The sequence below is a fragment of the Prionailurus bengalensis genome, chromosome X, assembly GCF_016509475.1.
Source record: "Prionailurus bengalensis isolate Pbe53 chromosome X, Fcat_Pben_1.1_paternal_pri, whole genome shotgun sequence".
In the NCBI taxonomy this organism is placed as follows: domain Eukaryota; kingdom Metazoa; phylum Chordata; class Mammalia; order Carnivora; family Felidae; genus Prionailurus; species Prionailurus bengalensis.
Genome location: NC_057361.1, coordinates 57,994,105 through 58,018,632, shown reverse-complemented (window position 1 = coordinate 58,018,632; position 24,528 = coordinate 57,994,105). Strand labels below are relative to the sequence as shown.

Here is a 24,528-nt window from a genome sequence, read left to right as displayed (position 1 = left end):
GGCATGTGTGTTCTCTCTCTCATTCCCCCCACCTCTTCCTCAAAAATAAACATTGAAAAAATTAGAAGAATGCCAAGACAGAGCTCTGGAAAGATGCATCACTGTCAATGCCAGTGCAAGTAGGGAAGGACTGAGCACCATGCAAAAGATCACTGTTTACGAAAGTATTTTCTCTAGAAACTAGTTGCAGACTTTTAGGCCATTAGGTAACCAGGAGAGGCTTGGTGGGGGAAAAAACAGTCTTGCTACCAAATAAGGGCAGAAGATATTTTATGTTTTAAGTACCACCTCCCTTACAATAGCTGCCTGTCCCTAGCAAATGTACCTAGTGCTATGGGGTCCTTCTTCCCTAAGAGAGTACTATATTTTTTCCCCAAAGTGGTTCCTCAGAACTCAGAAGGTCAAGGTTAGGCTTCCGTGCTATCACCTTGCGTCTCTCAGGAAATCTATTTGCTGTTCTCTTTCCTAGATGAATACTCTGTATGGCGAGCTGGTGGAAGCATTAAGCAAAAGCAAGGGCTCAGTTTTCAACAAAGAGTGAGAAGAGCTGGAATAAGGCATCTGAGCAGGCAAGCTGACATCTACTTGAAGATGTTGAATACCTAAATTCTTGCCAGACTTTATCTTGAGTTCTTGTTTCTGTTTTTTCAAACCCTGTTTTCTTGTTGTTACATGAAATTTTCTGAATTAAAGCATTTTGACTGTTACTGCTGTGGCCAGCTCATTTCTGGTGGACAAATTTTCCAAAGTACCAAGGATGTTATTATATGTTGAAATAGCCATATGAAGTAAGAGTATTCATGGCCCATGTGAGCAAAAACATTCTAGTCCAACACAAGTTGCATTCTATTCCAGAAGTGCTTGAATTCCCACTACCTGAAGGTAACAGAGAATCGCGGACTATTCAATAGAAGAACCTTAGTCGTCAATGGGCCCAGAATTGATCAGATTCATAAACTTGCTCTATGACACCCTTGAGAATGGGTCATCCAGCCTCTATTGGAGCATATCGTATGACAGGAACGCCCAAGATAGCTCAATCTACCTTTTTTTGCTAATAGGGAGACAGAAATTTGTCTCCCTATAACAAGTCTGCTTTCTCTGCCCCAGATACACTTTGGAGAACTGAAGACAGAAGTCAGTCTCCTCCCTGTCTTCCTGGCTTTTTCTTCTTCTGCTTGAACATTCCCAGACCCCTCCACTGTTCCTCATATGATATGGGCTCGTACCTTCCAAGAGCCACATCCCACGTTCCAGTAAGGTCTGACCCACACAGAATTCAGCAGCCTCATTCTGGCAGGACTTGAATTAGTGTACTATAAGATCACATTGGCTTTTTCCCCCAGTTGATCTGGATGAACATCTTTAGACTTTTGATTTCGAAACAGTTTCATACTTACAGAAAAGGTGCAGAGAAGCACAAAGAACTGCTATATACCCTTCGCCCAGCCTCCCTATATGTTGACATTTTACCACATTGCTTTTATCATTCTCTCTTTGTGTGTTTCTTTCTAAACCATTTGAGATTAATTTGCAGACATCTTGCTCTGTTACCCCTTAATACCTCAGTGCATATTTCCTAAAAACAAGGACACTCTCATACAGGACCACAGTTAATCCATCAAAATTAGGAAATTAACAAGGATGCAATTCTAACATCTAATCTACAGACCTCATTCAAATTTCACCAATTGTCCTAATAAAGCCCTCCCTAAGTTTAGAATCATAAGTTGCATTTAGTGGTCATGTCTCTTTCATCTCCTACAAATGAAAATAGGTTCTCAGTCTTTCCTTGCTTTTCATGACCTTGACATTTTTAAAGAGTACAGGCTAATTACTTTGTCGCATGTACTGCAGCCAGGGTCTGTTTGATGTTTCCGAATGATTAGATTCCATTTACGTATTTTGGGAAGGCCTGCAACAAAATTGGTATGTTCTTCCTGGTGCATTGTACCAACAGGCACACAATGTCAATTTGTCCCATCACTGGTTAAGGTTAAGATGGCATCGACCAGGTACTTAGTAATTAAAAAGTAATTATGAAGTGCTTTGTGGAAGATAATTTGAGACCAGATTTTCCATTCCTCATTAAGCTTCCACTTACTAGTTTTAGCATCCATTGATGATTCTTGCCTGAATCCATTTTTACTGATGGTTGCTAAATGTTGATTTTTTAATTTCCATCATTCCCACTTCATTTATTAGTTGGCGTCTGTTAGGTGAAACATGTTCTTCTCCCCCATTTATTTATTCATATTTTTAAAACAATTTTTTGTAAGTAGGCTCCACACTTAATGCGGGCTGGAACTCACAACCCTGAGATCAAGACCTCAGCTGAGATTAAGAGTGGGACGCTTAACTGACAGAGCCATCCAGGCGCCCCTAAAAATGTTTAAATACAGACTGACGGATTTCTGGTTTACTCAGTGAGTTATAATCCACTATATCTTTTTTTTTTTTAAGAAACTGTTTCTTTTCTGTCCACCTATTTCCATTTCATTTGCCTTTGTGGAAGAGTAGCTTAAGGCCACTCAGTGGTTGTTCCTCCCCATTCAGTGGTCTGAGCCATGGGAGCTGCGGACCAGTCTTCAGCAGAGAACCACTGAATAGGCACAGAGGGCACCTGCGTGCCTTCAGACCAGTCTGTGACTTCAGGTTAAGTAGCAGTGGATTCAGGAGCTGGAGCAGTCCATTCACCCTCATGTTCCACCTTGGTCACAGCCTTTTCAGCAGCGGCCTGCTCTTCCTTCTCAATCTCTTCAGGATCTCTGTAGAGGTAGAGATCAGGCATGACCTCCCATTGGTGTTCGTGGGAAATGGTGCCACGCATGTGCAGAACTTCTAGATCATCATTTTGCTCAAAGCTGGCTCCTATGTCCTTTTGACATGTCCCTATCAATTTTTGAACACTTCCTTTCTTTGTGACACAGTAAGATGTTCCAGCCTCATGTTATAGTTTCCCTGCCCCAGCACTGGAATCAGTAATTTCTCCAAGAATCCCTGGTTCCTTTTTAATTGAATGGTAGCTAGTGCCCAAGATGTGAGGCACTCATTACCTTTGTTTCTAGGTCCTCTCAGTGGACAGAGCTAGGAAATAGTAGCCAGAGATATTTTTTTAAGGTTACTTACTTATTTTTAGAGAAAGAGAGAGGCAGGGAGGGGCAGAGAGAGAGGAAGAGAGAGAGAATCTAAGCAGGCTGCACACTGTCAGCACAGAGCCCGATGCAGGGCTCATACTCACCAACCATGAGATCATGACCTGAGCCAAAATCAGGTCTACTGCTCAACCGACTGGGCCACCAAGGCACCCCCAGAGATCTTTTTTTATGTAATCTGCACAGCCAATGTGGTCAAACTCATAACCTCAAGATAAAGGGTCACATACTTTCCCAGCCAGGCGCCCCCCCCCAGTGCTAGGAAATAAAATGTGTGTATGTGTATGTACATCTACACATGTACATGCATATCTATAGACAGATATAGATACAGTTGACCCTAGATAAGGATGCCAATCTCTGCGCAGTCAAAAATGCACATACAATTTTTGACTCCTCAAAACCTAACTACAAATAGCCTACTGTTGACTGGAAGCCTTACCAATAACAGAAACAGTCGACCAACATATAATGTGTATGTGTATTATACACTGCATTCTTAAGCTAGAGAAAAGAAAAATTTATTAAGAAAATCATAGGGAAAATACATTCACAGTACTGCATCGACAAAAAAAAAGCCTATGTGTACATACGTATGTTAAAACTGAGTTCAGACCAATACCTCCATTTTCAATCCAACACGATACTGTTCTAGCCATCTTCCCCTTCCGTATTTGCAACTGTCTCTTCCCACATTGAGAAACCTGGCTCTTGTGACTCCCAAATAGCCACTTACTGGCTCAATCTCCCTGTTTGAGAACACTCTCCCAGCCATCCTGGCCTGTGAGGGCTGCCCCTTTGGCAAGCCCTGGAAAACACTGAACAAGTCATCAGCCAAGCCCCCATGCCTCTCTAGGAAGCAAGTTGAGCCGTTAGCTGAGTCACCATCAAGGTAAAGAGCAAAGGACCCCATTCGCATTTAAACAGGCATTTCTTATTGTCGACTCACTGGACTTACTGTTGACTCTCCCCGGCCTTCACCTTAGTTTATTCGTACTTAGCTTTGAGAAGTCAGCTCAAAGGCAAGTTCCTCAGAGAAAACTTCCCTGCCTGGGTCAGGTTCCTCTGTCATATGCTCTCCTAGCACTCAGTTGTTATTCATCATAATTTGTCAATATATATTTGTTCGTGGACTAGTTTGATTAATATAAGTTCCGTAAGGGCAGACAGTATGTTTTCCTCACCACGGTATATCCCCATTGTCTAGCGCAGTCCTGGCACCTTCAGCAAATAGTTGTTGAAGGAATGAGTGAGAACTTGGTTTGTTTTCATACCTTCCTGTCATTAATTAGCACCTCGGTTGTACTTCCAGTTTTTTCATCTAATTGCATTCATCCCTATTACATTGCTCTTGCCAGTTATTCTTTTTGGGTAGAGTCTATCTGTATTATGTCATTATGCCTCTCAGACCTACTTTTTATCTTGAATAAAATTTTTTTAAGTTTATTTTCAGAGACAGCACAAGAGAGAATTCCAAGCAGGCTGTGCACTGCCAGCACAGACCACGATGTGGGGATTGAACCCACGAAGCCATGAGATCACGACCTGAACCGAAATCAAGAGTCAGATGCTTCACCAACTGAGGCACCCAGGCGCCCCTGTCAGACCTACTTTATCTGCATATTCTGTCCACATGCCATCTAATGCCTTTATCCAAATAAATGATCAAACGTCCTGAATAGGGAGAGGGCTGAGACAAAGCTTGGTGACATGCCTCGTGGTCCTACTTCCAAGTTTATTCATTCATGCAACAAGTACTTCCTGAACACTTGGAGAAAGTACATGGGAGACCGTATACTGGGCACTACGATAGGTACTGGGGATAGAGTGAACAAAATAGAAAACAAAGTCTCTGCTGCGAGGAGCTTGCTTTAACATTTGAGTGGTGGGAGCAGGACAGATAACAAACTAGTACGTAAATAAACATTGGCCCATCAGTTAGCACACTTGCGGATGATCACTCACCCATTCGATAAAGGTACTAAGGTACTATCTACATTTTCCCAACTTTTTCACAAGGATATCATGAATGACTTTGTCAATGCCTTGCTGGAATCTGGATACACTATGCGATGTTCCTCTGCTTTACCCATTTACTTACACTTACTAACGTCGTCTCAGCAGAGGACATGAGCTTAGTCTGTCTTGAGCTATTCTTAAGTAAAGGGCTTTCTGAACCCTTTGTGATCACGAGTTCCCTTCTAGGTGTCATGCAAGCCATTCCTTCCCATAATGTATTCTGGAAACTTGCCTGTGATCAAGATGAAACGTACCTGTCGGAAGCTTGTGATGCCTACCATCTTCCCTTTAAAAAGGAGCATACGGCCTTCTCTAGGCTTCCAGCATCTTTCTTATTCCCCCTGGCTCCCCAAGGGTCACAGACTCCAGTGCAGTGATCTCATCTGTGGGTTCTCCCAACATCCTGAAATACAATTTGGGCCAAGAGACTCAAAATCATTTAAAGCACCTTGATGCTTCTTAGAATTTTTGAACTTATGGGGGCACCTGGGTGGCTCAGTCAGTGAAGCATCCGACTCTTGGTTTCGGCTCAGGTCTTGATCTCGTGGTTTGTGAGTTTGAGCCCCACGTCGGTCTCAGCACTGACAGTGCAAAACCTGCTTAGGATTCTCTCTCCCCTCTCTCTCTGCCCCTCCCCCACGCACGCCCACTCTCTCTTTCTCTCTCAAAAATAAACTGTCAAAAAAAATTTTTTTAAGAATTTTTGTACTTACTATGATGGTTCCCTCTTAGCAATGTCTGCTTGACCCTTTCCAGGCTCACAGGCAGTTTGTATGGCAGAGAAGACCAAACAAAGCAAAGTGGGAATTAAAGAGGTTTCTTGATCTGTGTTGTCTGACAACAGTACTCCATTTCCTTTTTTATTTTATACCCTGTGGCACTACTGGAATTCTTTTGGCACATGCTTATAATTTTAAAAACTAATTTTAATTAAAACAAAATGTACTATCTGCCCCATCTTGCAGACTTCAAGGCCGCCTTCATTTGCTTTTTCATGCAAACAAAAGTGAAAGCAGCCTCTTTTTCTTACTCCTGGAATTAGCTCATTTTGGGTCAGGCCTTCCTAATAGGATTTTGGCGGTTCTGGTGTTACTGTTTCATATTCGGCATTGGTCAGCTGCCCTCCTCTCTACCTTTCTCATTTCTCATCATCAAAGAATTCTCTGTGCATGTACATCATTTCCTTTAGATACCTTTCCTTTTATTTCTTCATTAAAATATTTCACAATTACATGGTCAGAATTTAGTTTCTAAGAACCTTTCAGCCCTTTGGAAGGGTGGCCAAACAGAAAATGCCAGAAAACTTAGTAGATATGAATGAATACCTACTAAGTGCTAAGCACTTCACATGTGCTATCTTATCTAATTGTTATAACAAGCCCAGAAAGCAGTGGCATTCTGTTATTGTTCCTTCTTTCCTTTCTTCTTTCTCCCTCCCTCCCTTGTCATTTCTGTGAGAAATGGAACCTCAGAAAGTATAAGTAACTTAACCAAGGTCACACAGCTGCAAAATGACAGAACCATGATTTGAAGCTAAGATCTATTGGACCCCTGCTTTTTCTTCTTTTTTTTAAATTTATTTATCTAGAGAAAGAGAGAGAGAGCACAAGTAGGGGAGGGGCAGAGAGTAAAGAGAGAATCCTAAGCAGGCTCTTCACCTTCAGCACAGAGCCGGTCAAGGGGCTTGATCCCAAGAACCATGAGATCATGACCTGAGCCAAATTCAAGAGTCAGGCACTTAACCCATTGAACCACCCAGGCGCCCCTGGACCCCTGCTTTTTCTTTGCCCTCATGCTACCTTTCTTTTCTCTGAACTGTTTGAAGTCTGCCTTCTTAAGTTCTACGGCAAAATACCTTACTGTGTCCAGCCTTACATTCTTACAAACTCTTAGCTAAAATGGTTGCTCTTCAAATTTCCCCTTCACCAATCAGCTCTTCATTACTAGTCAGAATTAGGACCTAAAGAACAAACAGTCCCTCTTGCTGATTTGTTGACTTTCTTTTTTTATATTTAACAAAAGAAATTTTTTTTACTTTTTTTTTTTTGAGAGTAAGACAAAGCACGAACTGGGAAGGGGCAGAGGGAGAGAGAGACACAGAATCCGAAGCAGGCTCCAGGCTCTGAGCTGTCAGTACAGAGCCCAATGTGGAGCTTGAACTCACGAACAGTGAGATCATGACCTGAGCTGAAGTTGGACGCTTAACTGACGAGCCACCCAGGCACCCCTCATGTTTGTGGATTTCTATGCAGACAGCACTATGTAACCTCCCATTCTCAAAGCCATTGGTTTTCTTAACAATGTGTTCTTCTAGATGCAAAATTCCAGTTGTAAGTTTCATTCCTTCAAGTCTTAATAAACTAAAATTTCATATTTACTTCATAATATTAGGTGGTACCATATGAAGTTGCAAATTTATAAGCCCCAAATGGTTGAATGTTGGCAATTTCATATGGTTCAACCCGATGCATGTGCTGTGCATTGATGCAGAAACACCTTAACCCCGTAAGTTCTGTTTATGACTCTGACTCTTTTCCCAGATGTATTCTGTGACTGAATGGGCACCTCTTACAGTAGTGCTCTTGTTGTCATATCTGATATCATCCATAGTAATTGATTTTATATTATCAGGGCATTTCTGCTTTCCCTTCCATTTTCAATTTCAAGTTCTCTTTATCAGATCAGCAAGGCTCTGGGTAAACACATTTTTTTTTAGTTATCATAGAGAACTCTGTCCCTAGCCAAGAGCCAAGCAATCTGGTATTTTAAACTATGGTCCAGACAAAACAAATCCTATTCTAAAATTCCATTTCTATAGGCAGCCATTTCATCTTCCACATATTCTTTTCTATTCCTAAGTACCAGTTTTCCTTTGTAAGAAGAAGAGAAAACACCACATGGTCCCCCAAGTCCTTGAATTTACTACCCACAATTTCATAGTATTGAAGACGATTTCCATGTCTCCTTTGGTGGGGCCCCTCCCCTCTAGAAAGCGTACACCTGTTAGATTAAGAGGTGGAGGAAGGTGAGGGCAGCCTGGCTGGCTCGGTTGGGAGAGCACGGGACTCTTGATCTTGGGGTCATGAATTTGAGCCCCACGTTGGGTGTAGAGATTACTTAAAATCTTTAGGGGCATCTGGGTGGCTCAGTCGGTTAGTGTCCCACTCTTGATTTTGGCTCAGGTCATGACCCCAGGATTGTGAGATCAAGCCCTGTGTGGGGCTCCACGCTGATAGCGTGGAGCCTGCTTGGGATTCTCTCTCTCCTCTGCCCCTCCCAGTTCTCTCTCTCTCTCTCTCTCTCTCCTCTCAAAATAAATTTTAAAAAATCTTTTTTTAACGTTTATTGAGAGACAGAGAGAGACAAAACGTGAACAGGGGAAGGGCAGAGAGGGAGACACAGAAACTGAAGCAGGCTCCAGGCTCTGAGCTGTCAGCAAAGAGCCTGACATGGGGCTTGAAGTCACAAACCGTGAGATCATGACCTGAGCCGAAGCCAGACGCTTAACCGACTGAGCCACCCAGGTGCCCCAACTTAAAAAAAAAATCTTCAAAAAAAGAGAGGTAGAGTCAGGTGGAAATGAGCAGCATTTGTTTGATATGATAGCTTTCCCACAGCTCTCTGTTAAACTGCAATGACAATACATCAAGGAAAATATTCATATATATATGCATATTTATGATCCCTCCATATTGTCAATCAGGAATTCACCAACCATTCATTCATCTGTTTGTTCATTCATTCATTCGTTCTTTCATTTATCTACAGCCAATGAATAATGGTGGTCTAGACCAAGATCTTGCCCTCGTTGAGTTTACACTCTAATATGGGAAGAAGTTAGGCTTACATTTACTGCATTAGAGTGACTATATTAAAGATAGAATATGAATCTTATAAAAAGTGAAGGGAAAGTGCTGAGATTCCAAAGGAGATGAGAAAGTGCTTTATGGGGAAGGTCGAACTGGACTTTAAAGATGTATATAAAATTTGAACATAAGGAATAAGAAGGGTATTCCTGACCAAAAAAAAAAAAAAAGACAGCATGGCAAAGGCATGCAGTCCTTCTATCCGAGGAACAGTGAATGGTTCTGTATATTTGTAGCATAGAGTGCTTGGGGAATGGTGGGGAAAAGCTTAAAAAGCTAGGTTGGAACCAGATTAGGGAGGATCTCAAATATCTGGGTAAGGAGTTTGGACTTTATTCTGTAAGTCACTGAAGGAATTTGAGCTGGCAAGTGGTAGGGTCAGAGACGGACTCTAGTAATATTAATTTAGGCAATAGTAGGTACATTGGATTGGAGAAGGAAGAGTGTAGAGGAAGGAAGACTTATTTGGAGGCCACTGTAATTTTCCTATTTCACCCTTTTATAAAGCCCCATGTCTTCATTAACAGCACTTATTGGTTTATAAATATGTATTTATTTATGTGATTGTTTAATGTCTATCTCCTCAACAGTAAGCTCTATAAGGGCAGAGACCTATATGTTTTGTTCACTACTGTATCCGCAGGGCCTGACATACAATTAGGGGTTTGTTGAAAAAATGGAAAAATGAAGAATTGAACTGGAATTACAGTTGTGCCAACAGTGATGGTGAATGTGAGGACTACTGTAGAGTCATAATCAGAGATGAGGTTTCAATTCTGGGTGGGAGAATATTTCAACAATGTTGAATATGGCAGACAGGTTGATGAGTATGAGGCCTGCAAAGGCGTAAAATCTGGTAACTTGGAAGCCATACTGACTTTGGAGAGCACAGTTTCAGTGGCATGCTCAGGGCAAAAGCCAGACTGCAAAGAAAAACTGAGATGGGGCATGGTAAAAACTAGACGAGGCAGCGTAGCACAGAAGCGTGCACCCTGGAACAAAATCACCTGCGTTCAAGTCTTTGCTCTTGCACTTATTTGCTGTACGACCTTGGGTAAATGACTCAACTTCTCCATGCTTCAGTCTCTTCATCTATAAAATGTAGTCAGAATTTTTGGAAAGAACAGATGAGTAAACATGCCAAGCTCTTACAGTGATGTCTGATTATAAGTGTTTTTTGAATGCTATTCGACTCATGCCCTGTGGTAGGGGTTCTGTGTTTCCCCACACCCACTAAATCTTGACACCCTCTTGTTCTCTCATACTCTGGGAGATCTGTATTTATCACCTCCTGGAAAGGCTTCCTACCTATTATGGGGCAACTCCAGTGATACAGGTTAACTTCTTTCGTGTTTTGTGTTCTCATGGTAGTCCCGACTGTGGTTTTTATTCCCTCTGTCTTCCCTATTGTTTGTCATCTCCAGAATGATTCAAATCAGGGGGCCGAGGTGGCTCAGTCGATTAAACATTCGACTTTGGCTCAGGTCATGATCTCACAGTTCGTGGGTTTCAGCCCTGCATTGGGCCTCGTGCTGACAGTGCGAAGCTTGGGATTCTGTGTCTCCCTCTCTCTCTGCCCCTCCCTGACTCATGCTTTCTCTCTCTCTCAAAATAAACTTCATCTGGAAATCCTGCCAGGAAATGCTATTTGCCACCGTGGGGCACCTGAACCCTCCATACAAGGGCATTGAGTGGTATATTTGGCATGTCCATTCTCCTCGTTCCCTAGCACCATTTCTTTTTTTAAATTTTTTTAACATTTATTTTTGAGAGAGAGAAAGAGTATGAGCGGAGGAGGGGCTGAGAGAGAGAGAGGGAGACAGAATCTGAAGCAGGCTCCAGGCTCTGAGCTCTCAGCACAGAGCCCGAAATGGGGCTCGAACTCACGAGCTATGTGATCATGACCTGAGCTGAAGATGGCCACTCAACCAACTGAGCCACCCAGGTGCCCCTTTTCAGTTTTTTATTTAAGTAATCTCTACACCCCATATGGGACTCAAACTCACAACTCCGAGATCAAGAGTCGCATGCTCTTCTGAATGAGCCAGCCAGGCACCCCGCCCCTCTGCCGTGTAGCACCATTTCTTTGTCCAGCTGTAAGTAATCGGAATCTGCACTCTGTTCTATGACAAAATTTTCCATTTTTTTAAGCTGTTCTGGAATCCTACCCATCTTCCCAGCTGGGGAAAGGATATTTGCCCTGTCATAGTCCATGCATCTCTTCTGTATCCTTTGCTCTCTCACAGCAGGCACATGGCCTCTGTGTGTGTGTGTGTGTGTAATGTTTAATTGTGTAAGAACCTAATGTGCTCATGTGCCATGTTATTTGGCAGCTGTAGTTAAACCTCTGTCATCTCCATCACTGTTCATGTTTTTCTGAACCAAACATTGCAAAAGGCATGAACTTTCTTTTTGAGGATTCATAGTGCACGTCCCTTAGGATTTCTCTTTATCATCATTGATGAGAGAGGCCTTGGAGCTCATCTGTGCAACTTCCCTCATGTTTTAGATTAAGACAGGTCCAGAAAGAGGAAGCTCACTCAAGAATCATTTATTGAGCGTCTGGCACATTTTAGCTGCTGTGAGGGATACAAAGATACCAGATGCAATCCCAGCCTTCTAGAAGTTTTTTGCCTGACTCGAGAAGTACATAATGGATAGTTAGCTAGCATGCAAGGAAGAACAGGGTATGTTCCCTATAACCTGGTGGAGTGGTGCAAAAGAAGGCAAGGGGAAGGCTCTCCTTGAGTGATCAGTGACATCTTCGTGGAAAGTGACATTTGAGCTGGAGCTTGATAGATTCCATAGACATGAGGACCAGAAACACTCCACACAAAGACCTGGCTCACAGGTCAAAAAAAAAAAAAAATACAAATAGTCTAGAGTGGTTTGTAGAGAACCATCAGGAGATAATCCTGGATAAGCACAATGGGGCCAGTGGAGGGTGGTAAATAATTCCGTATCCCACATCTCACACCCCCTCTTCCACCAGGCTGATCCTACTGATCTTACAAGTCTCAACCTGAATGTCACCTCCTCAGGGAAGCCTTCTCGGGCACCTTCCCTCAGCAGGTCCTCTCACTATATTATCCCATTGCTACATCCTGTGTACGCCCTTCAGAACGTTTCATATAATGTGTAATTATATACTTATTGACTTATTCATTGCTCTCCCCCAACTAGACTATTAGGTCCTTGAGAGCAGGGACTGTATTCTTTGACTTGCCGTTGTATTTTCAGCATCACTCACAGTGCCTATCACTAAGTGCTTACCAGGCTGTGGCTCTTGTTATTGTGAGAATAGGAGCAGCGATGATGAGAGCAAAGGACCAAATTGAACAGATACCATAAAGAACACGTTGTGGTAAGAGGTTGAATACAATGACCAAAGGGGGAGACATCAGGTTTGGGGCCCAGGTGACTAGGAAAATGGTGGCACTCAGGAAGTGGGAGAAGAGTGAGGGAAGGAGTAAAAAAAAAAAAGCCCAAGTGGCCCAGGGAGAAATGACATCGACGGTGAGAGCAGGGACATGGCATTTTCTTCTTTCTACCATGTTAAGACTCAGAAAGGAGTCTTTGAACTGAACATCATGCTTGGGAGGTTGTGGCTGACATTGAGAACTTTCTGGTACTCTCGATAAGCGTGTTGAATGAACACACGGATGGTAAGTGGTAGAGTAGGGAGATTGTTGAATTCTTGGTGAGAAGACAGCAGAGTGAAAAGAAGGGGGTAGGAGCTAAAGGAGAGGAAGTGGTTGGAGATGAAAAGGAGTCATAATTGATGGAGCAAGATCCCAGAGGAAGTTGCAGGGACTCCAGAACGGAAGCTCTCCATAGACCATAAAAACAAAATTTGTATTCCCCACAGGTTTAGGCCTAGTCAAATCTCTCCCCAGCAAGGTTGAACCAAAGACTAGTGCATCTCTTCTTTTTTACTGAGCACCTGCTACATGACAGATATTGTGCTAAATGCTGCAGGTTTACAGATGAATAAGATGTGGTCTCTGCTCTCAAAGAGGAGTCAAAGGCAGGAAGGCAGAAAGAGATAAGGGCAATAAAATGTTCCAAGTGTGGCAAAATGAGAGGCAGCACAGTGTAGCACTTAAGAGCACAACTACTACAGCCAGACAGCCTGTGTTTGACTCAGCCCTGCTGGTTATTAGCTGTGTCACCTCCTTGTGCCTCAGTTTCCTCATCCGGAAAATGAGATAATATGAGCACCTATCTCATAGGGCTGTTGTTGGCAATAAGTGAATTAAAATGGGCAAAGCAGTGGGGTGCCTGGGTGGCTCAGTCGGTTAAGCATCCAATTCAGCTCAGGTCATGATCTCACAGTTGGGTTCAAGCCCCATGTCACACTCTGTGCTGACAGCTCAGAACCTGGAGCCTGCTTCCGATTCTGTGTCTCCCTCTCTCTGCTCCTCCCCCTCTCATGCTTGGTCTCTCTCTCAAAAATAAACATTAAAAATTTTTTTCAATGTGTAAAGCACTTGGTACAGTGCCTGTCACATAGGAACACAAAATAAATGTCAGCTGTTACAGTGACAAACGGTTTTAGAGGGTCTAATGGGGCACAGAGGAATGGACAGTCAAGTTGACCTAAGAGGTGGGAGGGAAGAAGAGGTACTTCAGGAAAGGCAGTGTAGGAGGGTAACTCGAGTCTGAAAACATTAAGAGGAGTCTTCAAGATGGGGTGGCCACACTGCGCAGAGAAAGAAGTGTGAACAAAAACATGGGGTTGTGGTGTTCAGGGAACTCATGGTCAGAGCAGATGGGGACACAGCAAAAGATAAAGCAGGAGAGAAGGGCCAAGGCCTGGTGGCAGAAGGGCCATGCTAAGGCTTGAACTTCTCCCTGTGGGCCCCATGGGAAGGGGAGAGCATAATATGGCTGGTTCTGTCCACTACGGGGAGGATGACTCTGGGGACAGGAAGGCCGGTCAGGAGAACATCCTCTTGCACATGCCCTTCACGGTGACCAGGAGGGTCTGAATCCTTGTTCTCAAACCACCCCTTTTCCAGTTCCTCAAACTACACTGGATACATCCGGTTAGAGTGCCAGTGGCGGGACAGGGACCGGACACACAGGTAGTTCATCTGCAGCATGAAAACCACCAGTGGGTGTCATAGTGTGACAAGGGGCACGGCTCTGCAGAGAAAAATCTAGGGCATCACTGCTAAAGCAGCTCCTCTATTCTCGGGCAGAGCGCGTGGTATGAAGACCCCATTTGCTGAGGAGGGACAGAAGCGTTGTGGCAGCCAGTTCTCTTTCTTGGAAGTGATGGGTGGGGGAGGTTTTTCCACATGTGTAATTTGAGCTTCAGAAAGTTATTTGTAGGGGCCTGGGTGGCTCGGTCGGTTAAGCATCTGACTGCGGCTAAGGTCATGACCTCACGGTTCGTGTGAACCCCACGTCAGGTGAGCATGAGCCCCACTTCTGCCTCTCTCTGCCCCTCATTCGCTTGCATCCTCTAAAAAAAAAAAGTCATACAAAAAAATTATTTGTGTGGTGGCAAAATATCCTAGCGGTGCCAAGGCAATGACTAAATGGATAAAAAGATCAATGGAACCAAAGCCATGAAATCCAAGGTAGGAATGGGCATGAAGGACAGAACTTGAGAATATGGAGACTAAATGAATCCTGCCAGGGCCAGGACGGCTTGGTGCACTACTCCCCAACTTCAGCACTCATTTGTTGGACTGGATTGCCTCGAGAAAGCTAACGGCTCTCTGAACACATGCTCATCTCATTCCTACAAGGTTCTCTGACACCTTGGGCTTCCAGGGGTTGGCACCAGGCAAGCACTGTCCCTTGGAAAGGGCTCCATTCCCTTTAGCACTGGCCTTTCTGCTTGAGTCCAGGTTCCCTACAGTCCCATCTTTTTGCTTGACCCTTGACCTCCAGACCCTCTCCAGTCCTGCTGCTCGACTCCCACTTTCTTCTGCCTCCATATCGGCTTCATCCTTGAGCACAACTTCTACACACATTTTGGATAAAGATTTGGCTTTCACTAGCTAATTTCTAGCAGTGCTTTCGCCTTAAGACAAAGTTGGTCATGTGTCTCTGAACAAATGTTTTTTGTAGTCATGAGTATGATCTTACGAATGTTTTCACTTAAGGTCTGTTAGAGATAAAGAAAGTGAGGTGTGACTAGCTGGGCCGTCAGCAGCAGAACTGGGGAGAGATCCTGGCACGGACTCCTCACGGAGATGGGGCTCTATCCCTCTGGTCACAGCAGAGCTTAGGGTTGGTGAGGTAGTATACTTTGGGGGTTTCCAAGTTGCTCAGTATGTTCCCGCTGGGGCTGAATTTTCTTCAGCTGTCTCCCCTAGGATGAACAGCTGCTGTCAAGACAGACTGAACCTCACATGGTGGGGTGACAAGGCCAGTTCTTGGTTCCCTTTGCACTTGGGAGCCAGACTCCCTTAAGCCCTCACAAAACACTTGGGGACTCTCTTTTGTCGGCCTACCTTCTAGCAAATGAGAGAGCATGTCAAAAGAAGCACCTTGCAAACTAGAAAGTGCCATAAACAGGTAAGGGTTATCGCCCTTTGTGTGGTTCAGCCCACATGTCAGGGATGCTCTTCTGGTCAGTCATTGTTCTTGACGATAATCACGGTGGTGCCTCCTCAGGCTGTTCCACAGAAGCTTGCAACGCCATCAGCCATGTCGCGCATTCCTGCTCTAGGTGCTCCTGCTGTCTTCAGGAGGCAGCAGGGGGATGGCCACCTGCCCTGCTCATTGGGGCCTCCCCTGAGCCCTCAGTGCTTTCTGGAAACATTGGGAGCTGGCAGGCCAGGTTTTTCTTGCCATATTTATGACTCAGCTCCCTGCTGCTAGCTTGGCCCCTGCTTTCTCTACCGAATGTCTTTGCTGCAGCAGGCGGCTCACATCTTTTGTACCTTTGGGGGAAATGTCAGCATCTTGCCACCAAGAATACGGACACGCCCCCCACTGGCTGGTGCTATCTGAGGCAACATTTGGGGGCTACGGCAGAAGACCAAGCGTACAGCCTTCACAAAGGAACTGGTGCAACCGCAGGGGTCTCGAACCATCCAGAGGAAAACCTGACTTAGCAGACGGTCACTGAGGACCCCAGAGGTTTGCGCCTTTCTCCCGCCCTCCCTGTGCCCCCACCCTCCCTTCTCCACTCCTTCAAGAAGGTCTCCAAACCACAGTTCATTGCAACTATCATTTATTAAAAAATATATGTCTCCTTGGAAGGAACACTGGTAAATCAACTAGTGTCATGCTTACTTTGAATCTTGATTTTCTTCCCTGGGAGGGGCAGAGGGTTGAGCACCACTCAGAGTACATCAGTTAACACTGGAGAAATCAACACTCCCTGCTCACCCCCCTCCTCACCAGAGTCACCATCGGCCATTGCCTTATCCCTCTTTGCCTTCAATCCAGTGAACTGCCCAGGTAAAGCTGCTGCCCTTTCTTTACCCTCGGTCTGGACCCCACACTTTACAGTTGGCCTCATTATGCTGGTAGGAGGACTGTTAACAGATTTCCTATGTTTGGCTGGTGGTGCTCAAAGCGTCTTCAACGTGGCATCATCTGCACTGGTCACAACCCAGTGGGCTAGGAAACAAAAGACCTCACCCCTGGGGCCAAGCATGTCCACCCCTTCCTCCCCTGCATGATGCCTCCATTGTGGGGGCGAGAGAGGCTTGGTGGCTTCCAAAGGGCACGGAGGGGCAGGGCCCGAGCCGCACCTGCCACCTGCTCTTGTGGTCAGGGAAAAACTCCTTTGACCACAGTCACTGCCTTCTGACTCTGGGGAAAACCAACAAGGTTTCATGTCTCGCCAGTGAGTGACTCTCAGCTCTACAGGTCAAACTGACAGCCTTAAAGTCTACTTTCTTGAGGAAATAGTAAGCTACCAGCTGTTGGTTGAGGGCGCAAGGGTAGGGCATATGAAGCAGCTGTGAACAAAACCCAAATCAAACTCCTTGTTACGTGGCTGGCCAAGCCCAGTGCTGTCCCATGATCCCAGCACAGAACTGGAAGGCAAGTGACACCCCGTCCCTGTTGGGGGGGGGGGCACGAAGGGGTCTTAGTGGAGTCCAGTGCGTCCCGGGTGCATGAGTAAAGAAAGGGACACATCGCAACACAGAGCCCCAGCTCCCACTTCTCAGCAGCCCCCACTTCCCCTCTGCTGACTGGACGGCAGAGCCCGGGTCACCTACTCTATCACAAGGCCCGGCTCCTCCACATCATGAGCCTTTAAAACACGGTCAAATTGGATTCTACGCATTCACTTAAATAGTAAAAGTAAAATTTGGAATAATGAAAAGGCTGACACGGTAGCACAACATGGTTTTGGTTTAACAGCAGCTTAAAAATGAACAAAAAGGAAACCTCTCATGCAGACACATCAGGTGGCAGAAAACAATAGGCAATTTAATATGGAGCATCGTTAGCCATTCTCTCTCTGTCCACACACAGGACTGACCGCACCTCGAGGGCAGCAGCGCCTTTGGGTCAAGTCTCCAACCCTCTCGCCCCCCAGGCACAAGCCCCGCTCACGACCAGTCCTAGAGCAAACCTCCGCTTTCAAGAGAATGACCATATGCGAGTGCCCTTGGTACAGCACTTACTACCGCTTTCGATCCCTCCCCAACCAGTTGGGATATAAGATGCCATCTGATTGGATTATGAAAATTAAAGCATTTCTCTAATAACACAGTACCATTGATGAAGTCTCCATAGATTTTCTAGTCCAAATGTGAGTGAATATATATATATTATATGAGAGTGTATAATATATATATATAATAATTTCTATATATTTTATATAAATTACATATATATATCTATATATAAATAAGATACTTTCTGTCACCATACGTTACACTGTTCAGCGCCGCGTGACAGCAGCACGACAGGCAGAAATGCCCGGGGCATCTCGGCACGCGGCGCACTGAGCTCGCCTCACAAGCCGTGCAGCTGTCCAGAGCCTATCTTTCTGGCAGGTCCTCTTCTCTTCTCTTCGATTCTGCTTGGTTCTTATGAAAACAATGACTCTGATGGATTTGCACCTGCGCTAGCGCTTGGGAAAGGTCCATGCAGGAATGGGCACAGTCACATGATGAAGTGAGATGGCATCATCCCAAAAAGTAAACTAAAATCAAACGAAAATTTAAAAAAACAGAACAGGACTAGAAAACTCAATTTTTGGGACATATCTAAAAAAGGGGACAAGAACAGTAGTCATTTGTTCTCCTGGTGGGGACAGGACTGAAGAGGGAGGAGGGAAGAGGGACTTGATGTCTTCTGTTCACAAGAGAGTGCTTGGTGGGGATTCTTCAGAGTTTTTCAGGGGATGGGACCCAAATGTAGTGCCCAGACTGGTCCTCAATGATCTGTTTGATTTTGTTATAAATCTCTTCCAGTGAGTCACCCTGTACAATGGCTACAGTGAAGAGGAAAACAAAATTATTAATGTGCTCCACAGCACCCCCCAACCCGGCAATCTAGCCTGACCCCGCCACCCTACAGCTCAGTCCAGCAGAGATGCCCACGTGGATGCGGGCGCCAGTCTCACCAGCCTGTGAGCCCAGGGCAGCGAGGGAAACTGGCAGGTGCTCCAAGCCCAGGGCTTAATGTCAACTTGCTGAGACAGTGAGACTAAGCAGCAATGAAGAGGAACATGTATTGCTTAAAAAAGGTTTACTGAGCATCCATTAGATGCCAGACCTTGTGGCTCATGTTGCTCTTGACTGCCGTCAGGCCAGCAGCAGGTCATTCTCAACAGCCTTAGCAGAAGACTAGGAAAATCTCAGTTATCCAAAGAAAAAACTGAAAGAAACAGTTTTCAGCAAGAGGCAGTGCTCCTGGGGCTGTCATATCTGCTCCATGCCAGAGGCCAGCCCAGCACATGAGGAAGGACAGGCACATAATGGTAAAGGGAGCTCCAAAAGCCCAGGTCTGAGAAGTATGGCCATGCATACTTTCCCTACTTAACCTGGTGGCACCACCAGCAGGGGTTTACTTAGCATCAACCTGCACACATAGGGCACTGTCCTTTAAAGGTAAGCAACATGGGACACAGAAACCGTCACAACCTTTTAGGAACTGACCTTCCGGGATAGGTGAGCAGGTACACACACACACACACACATGCTGCCAGACAACTTGAATACCACACAGAGGAACCAACATCATCAACAAACATATATTCAGCACCTACAACGTGCAAAACTGAGTATTGGATCAGGGAGGGGACAAGTTGGGAAGGAAGCAAAGTGACACAGGGAGCCTTAGATGTGGCAGGGACACGAAGATAGGATGAACAAAATGATCTAAAGCAGCTGGGTGGTGGTGGTTGATACTGAAAAATGATTATCCTCCAGCTGGATGGGAGGCACCTGAGTATTTTCAAAAGGTGTGACCTCGAAAGCATCCAGAAAGTCTGTGTCGAGTATCTAAGCCTCTTGGAGACACTTCCAGAATAGGCGACTGGCTTGTCCCATGTTACCCAAGCCGGGCAGCAGGAACTCTTACCTGTGAAGTATTCTCCAAACTCCTGCTCCAGTTTCATGGCTTTGTCATAGATCTTATTTGCTTGTTCGTATGTCTGCCGTCGGTTCATTTCCCTGCCACAGACACAGAAGAAAAATGGTTAACAAACTGGATTCTACGTTTTGATTGACATAAAGGGTTGCTCCAGGCTCCTTGAAAAGCTACTCAGCTGCTCTCTGAGAGCAGCAGTGGCCCATAGCTAAACATCTTCCACAAACCTTCCAGGTTTAAGAGCACAACCAGGATGGGGCGCCTGGGCTGCTGACTCGGTTAAGGGTCTGACTCTGGATTTCGGCTCAGGTCACAAGCTCACGGTTCGTGGGATTGAGCCCCATGTTGGGCTCTGCACTGATGGTGCAGAGCCTGCCTGGGATTCTCTTTCCATCTCTCTCTCTCTGCCATTCCCTTGCCTGTGTTCTCTCTCCTCTCTCTCAAAATCAATAAGTAAACTTTAAATTAAATAAATACATAAATAAATAAATAGCAAGTAAGTAAGTAAATGCACAACCGGGAATACATGCACAGGCACTCAAATCAGAAGGAGCCTTCAGTGACCAGAGATGGGGTACAGACTTTCCTTTGACCTTCCACTGGGGCTCACCCCTGCCCAACAAAACAGTTTATTTTCTTGTTCCTTTCTAGGGCCCTCTCCTAGCTGGAAGTGTCTGAGTCTCAGCAAATACTTACATAAGTGCTTCGATGGACTTGGGCTTGATGAAAATGGCAATGGGATAAAGTTGTGCTTGCTGCAGCCTCTTGATTGCATTGCCGGAAACATCTAAGATGCAGTGCTTGCCCTGAAAAGGCAAAGACTTGTTCTCAAGGTAGTCCCTGTCTACCCAGTCCCAAGCACTTACCGGGTGGCAACCCAAACATCTGCCTGGGGGGGGGGCAGGAGGAGGAACCTGGGGCCACCCAGAGAGGCCTAGAAGATTCTACCCCTGAGGCACCCAGGTTCCACCTTTTTCTCCTACCCCCAGAAAAGGCCACATCTGCAGAAGGGTCCCTATTCATGTGGGGGACACGCTGGGGTGAGCTGCATGGAGGAGACAGACAGCCACCTCCTTCTGGTGGCTGGGAACACACAGAGCCGACACGCCTCTGGTTGGCCCTGTGCCAGCAGGAGGAGGATCCTAACGGAGAGTCAGCAGGAACTTTTCTGTTTTTCCTTTGAGGGTTATATTTAGCAGGGCCATCTCCTCTCCTCTTACCCTCTCTGCAACTGCCCGCACCGACTGGATGCTGGTCCCATAGAGATTATCATTGAATTGGCCTGCTTCGATGAACTTGTTGTCCTGAATATCCTTCTCCATTTGTTCTCGGGAGACCACAAAGTGGTAGTCTTGTCCATCCACCTCATTATCACGCCGAGGCCGAGTAGTATCTGAAGGAAGAGAAGAAATGCTGTGTGGTTGAGGACAATGACCTACCCCAGGCCCAAAGAGATGACCTGTTCTTCTCTACCTGGGTCCCGGGTCTACTCTTTTCCAGATGAGTGGTGGGGTGAGGGGGGAAGCAGCTGAAAAGAAGTTTGTCTTGTCTATTTCTCTTATAATTACCAGGTCTCACACACAGGGAGCTATTTGCTTTAGCTTAAACTGGACCAGAAAGGTGCGGTTTCCTGGGCCAAAACCTGGCAGAAGATGCCTAATGTGGTATGGGAACCAACAAACCTAACAAGCTGCCCACCAGGCCATGTCAACACCACTCGGGCTGCCCGCCCCCCGCCATTAGTCCAATCCTTCCTGACCATTGCCATTCAAACTTCTCTCCAAGGAAGGAAGCAGGCCAGACTGATGTCTTAGGCCTCCCAACCCCATGAGCTTTGTGGGGATCTATTGCTACCTAATCTCTTCCAGAGTGTTAGATATACCCTGTACCCAGAGAACCCTAGAACCTGGCCCCAGACCCTTTCCATAAAACATCAGAGCAATAGTTCCCTGGGCACTGATGCCTCACTCCCAAAACCCTCCTGGGCTCTTACGTGGCACACAGGATCCAAATTTATGCGGGAACTCTGAGATCAGGTCATCGTTCACTCTGTCCTTCATTGGGCCCAGGATGATCACAGGCCTTGCATAGTGAACTGGAGAGACAGAGCATGGAGGCAGTGAGTGAGGCCTCCCACCAGACAGCCTATTCTACCTCCAAGTCTGCCTAGAACACCTAGGCTCTGGAGCCGCCAGTCAGATAGAGCAGAGTGTATGCAGCCCATTCTCTAGCTTTTAACTACAAAGACATCAAAGAGCCTTTAATTTGAAAATATCTAAGGCCAAGGCAAGTCTGAAGTCAGAAACATCTCCCCTCCCAGCAGATTCAGGAGAAATCTCTGCATGGGCACCCGCAGCTAGGCAAGGTTTTCTCAGAGGAGCCACTGGAGGGAGGGACCAGAACCTTTCTTTTGGCAATGGTCACGCCCACCAAAATTGACTTTTGCCATCTTTGCAAACCTGCCCTATCTTCTGGAAGGCACCCAGGGCAGCAACAAAGGTATGGCAAGGGGTGCACACTGGGTTTCCTTTCCCCCTTCTCTATGAATGATAGAAAGTTGTCGAAGAGAAGGAGGTGCCCAGGGGCTGGATGTGCAACGAGCCATGCCTTCATACTCCAACCGCTGTGCTGGCCCACGACCATGATACTAGCTTGAAGGCAAGACTCTCAGAAGGGGGCTTACTTTCTTGCCGCGTCACTGGCTCATATGACAAAATTGCGTCCTCTTGTCCTTCTGCAACAAAACAGGGAGACATGTTAGCACTTTATAATCTGCCTCCCTGTGTCCTGGTCCCCCTACAACATTCACCCCACCCCCACCTCTGCCAGAAAACAGCCTGGTCAGGCAGTACTTGCTAACACCTGCCCTGTGGGCCTGTCTGCTTCCCACCAACAAGAAAGGACGGGAAGCCCTTCACCACCCCTGGGACAGGAATCAGGAGTCCTCTTGTTCAGCAAAATATAGCTGACCAAAGGGACATGACCCGCCAGCCAGGAAGCCTCCACCCAAACCCACCCCAATTTCTCAGGAACTGTCCTTAGAGGTAACAGTTACCCTCAGTGCTCAGTTACCCTCTTGCTCTGGTAAGGATTATGAGGAAGCTTCAACAGGTCAAGAAACACTACCCACATCCCATAATTTGCAGGCAGGGGAATCAGGGCACTCACGCAGGCCCCCAAAGCTGCAGCCTAACTTTGCCCTTTTAACGGTTTACCTCTCCCTCCCCCCTACACTGGGACAAACATCCAGACAAGTGGCTCAAGGCTGGGCTAAGGTCCCCAGCGCCCTTTAGAGCAATGCTGAGCCCTGTTCTCTCCTCATGGTAGAGCTCTGTATATCCAGCAGTGACAAGCTTTTCCTAAAACAGTCACCAAGCCACTTGGTGCTGGGTGCCCAGAGGTCCCTAGGTGGCTGGTGGCAGTGCTGGGGAAGGCAGCAACATCTGCATCAGGCCCTGGGATGCTTGCTCACGGGCTTCCTCTGAGCCTAAGACTCGTGGGCAGACTGTACAAGGCTCTCTCGCCACAGCTCCCAAGAGGCCAGTGCTCTCAAAGGTCATAGGGTTTCAACTGTGGCTTCTCTGGCTTGGTCATAGGATCTCTGAAGGAAAACTAGGCAGTTCCTGGATCATTTAAGTCAGGAAAAAAAAAGACAAGGACACTGAGCCTTAACCCAGGAAATCCTAGAGACCTGGAAAGGCAATTCAGGACAATATCCCATGGGAGCCATTTGCCTTTTGGTCTCCAAACCCATGTGTAAAACTGGCAGCATTTATAGCCCGTGAGGCCCGTGGCAGGGATTGACTTACTGGCAGCTCACCCTTCCCAGGGCCCCAGGGACAGCTTTCAGTCAGGTCCTGGCCAGAAGTGCAGGGCTTATACTCTCCTTTAATTCATGGCCCGAACCCCACCCCATAAGGACAAAATGGCCACAGCATTTCCAGGATCTCAAAGTGTACATGACTAAAAGAAGCAGTAGCCTCTGAACAGAAACGGCAGCCATGCAATGCCGGAATGAGGATGATGGCCAGGACACGTGGTGGAGCTACACGACATGAGGGAGAGCGACACACACTTACTGGAACTGCTTTCGCTGTCACTGGTGTTGGATGTCACTCCCTCTGCAAGCCAACAAGAAAGAGACTCCGATTCAGAACACACCACTGAGAGGTCACACGTGGCACAAAACTCAAATGCTCCAGGAGCAAGACTCTGAGCTGCCAACCAAGTCAGGCCACGAGAGGCCTGCCACATCCGGGCTACCAACTGGGAGGCACAGCTCCAATCCAGAGCCCCTGACCATCTTGCACTTGTCCCCAGAGCCCTCTCAGTCTGCCAAGTCCCTCCCTGGACACTACAAGCCTTCCGTTCTTTGGCAGCATCTTCTTCATCTGAATCAAAAGAACTGACTTGGGTGGTTTCCAAATCCTATCTCAAAACACATCTCCCAAAGCTAACAATAGGAAAGGCAAGGCAGGGACAGCAGCAAAGAGAAGTCCAGGGACCAGGTTGCTCTTGAATTTCCTGCCCAGACAGAGCCCCTAAAGTGTACAGAACTGTGCAGTGCTCCAGAAATAAGAGGCTAGGCACTGGCTAAGTTGAGCTGTCACCAGGGAACAATGCTCTGACCATTCGGTGGCACCAAGAGCCCTCCTGGCACCACTGTCTAGTTTCCTCCTCCTAGCTTGGCCTCAATGGTGAGGGATGATGCTCCTCCAGCCACAAGAAGACAGACATGTCAAAACACAGAGACAACAAATAACATATGGAGGCCACGGCAACCCTCCTGCCTCGGACCACCACGACTTGCCCACATCTGAGTGTGGGCAGAGCAGCCACGCTCAAAGGAGGCACAAGGCACAGTGTGGCCCAAACAGAGCCCACTGCTCCCAAGACAACAGGCAAATGAAGATGGGACACAGATACAACAAACTATGGACAGAGACACTGCTCGTTTCAGCCAAGAT

At 46.3% G+C, this 24,528-nt stretch overlaps 2 protein-coding genes across 8 annotated transcripts in view; one reads left to right on the top strand and one right to left on the bottom strand.

Annotated features, from left to right (window-relative positions):
* TEX11 (testis expressed 11) overlaps positions 1-707 on the top strand; it is a 243,368-nt gene extending 242,661 nt beyond the window's left edge. The window contains exon 30 of the mRNA XM_043569958.1: positions 470-707. Coding sequence (XP_043425893.1) covers positions 470-541 — 72 coding nt within the window. The 3' untranslated portion in view covers positions 542-707. The remainder of the gene's footprint in view (positions 1-469) is intronic.
* A 15,511-nt stretch (positions 708-16,218) lies between these two features.
* The window catches only part of DLG3 (discs large MAGUK scaffold protein 3), a 57,296-nt gene continuing 48,986 nt past the window's right edge, over positions 16,219-24,528 (bottom strand). For 5 of the 7 annotated variants that reach the window (XM_043571218.1, XM_043571220.1, XM_043571222.1 and 2 more), the window contains 7 exons: positions 23,641-23,682; positions 22,245-22,295; positions 21,555-21,656; positions 20,782-20,954; positions 20,258-20,367; positions 19,553-19,644; positions 16,219-18,461 (listed from right to left, as the gene is read on the bottom strand). In XM_043571218.1, the coding sequence (XP_043427153.1) occupies positions 18,355-18,461; positions 19,553-19,644; positions 20,258-20,367; positions 20,782-20,954; positions 21,555-21,656; positions 22,245-22,295; positions 23,641-23,682 (677 nt within the window). In that variant the 3' untranslated portion in view covers positions 16,219-18,354. The remainder of the gene's footprint in view (positions 18,462-19,552; positions 19,645-20,257; positions 20,368-20,781; positions 20,955-21,554; positions 21,657-22,244; positions 22,296-23,640; positions 23,683-24,528) is intronic. The other 2 variants (XM_043571219.1, XM_043571221.1) reach the window with 1 other exon arrangement.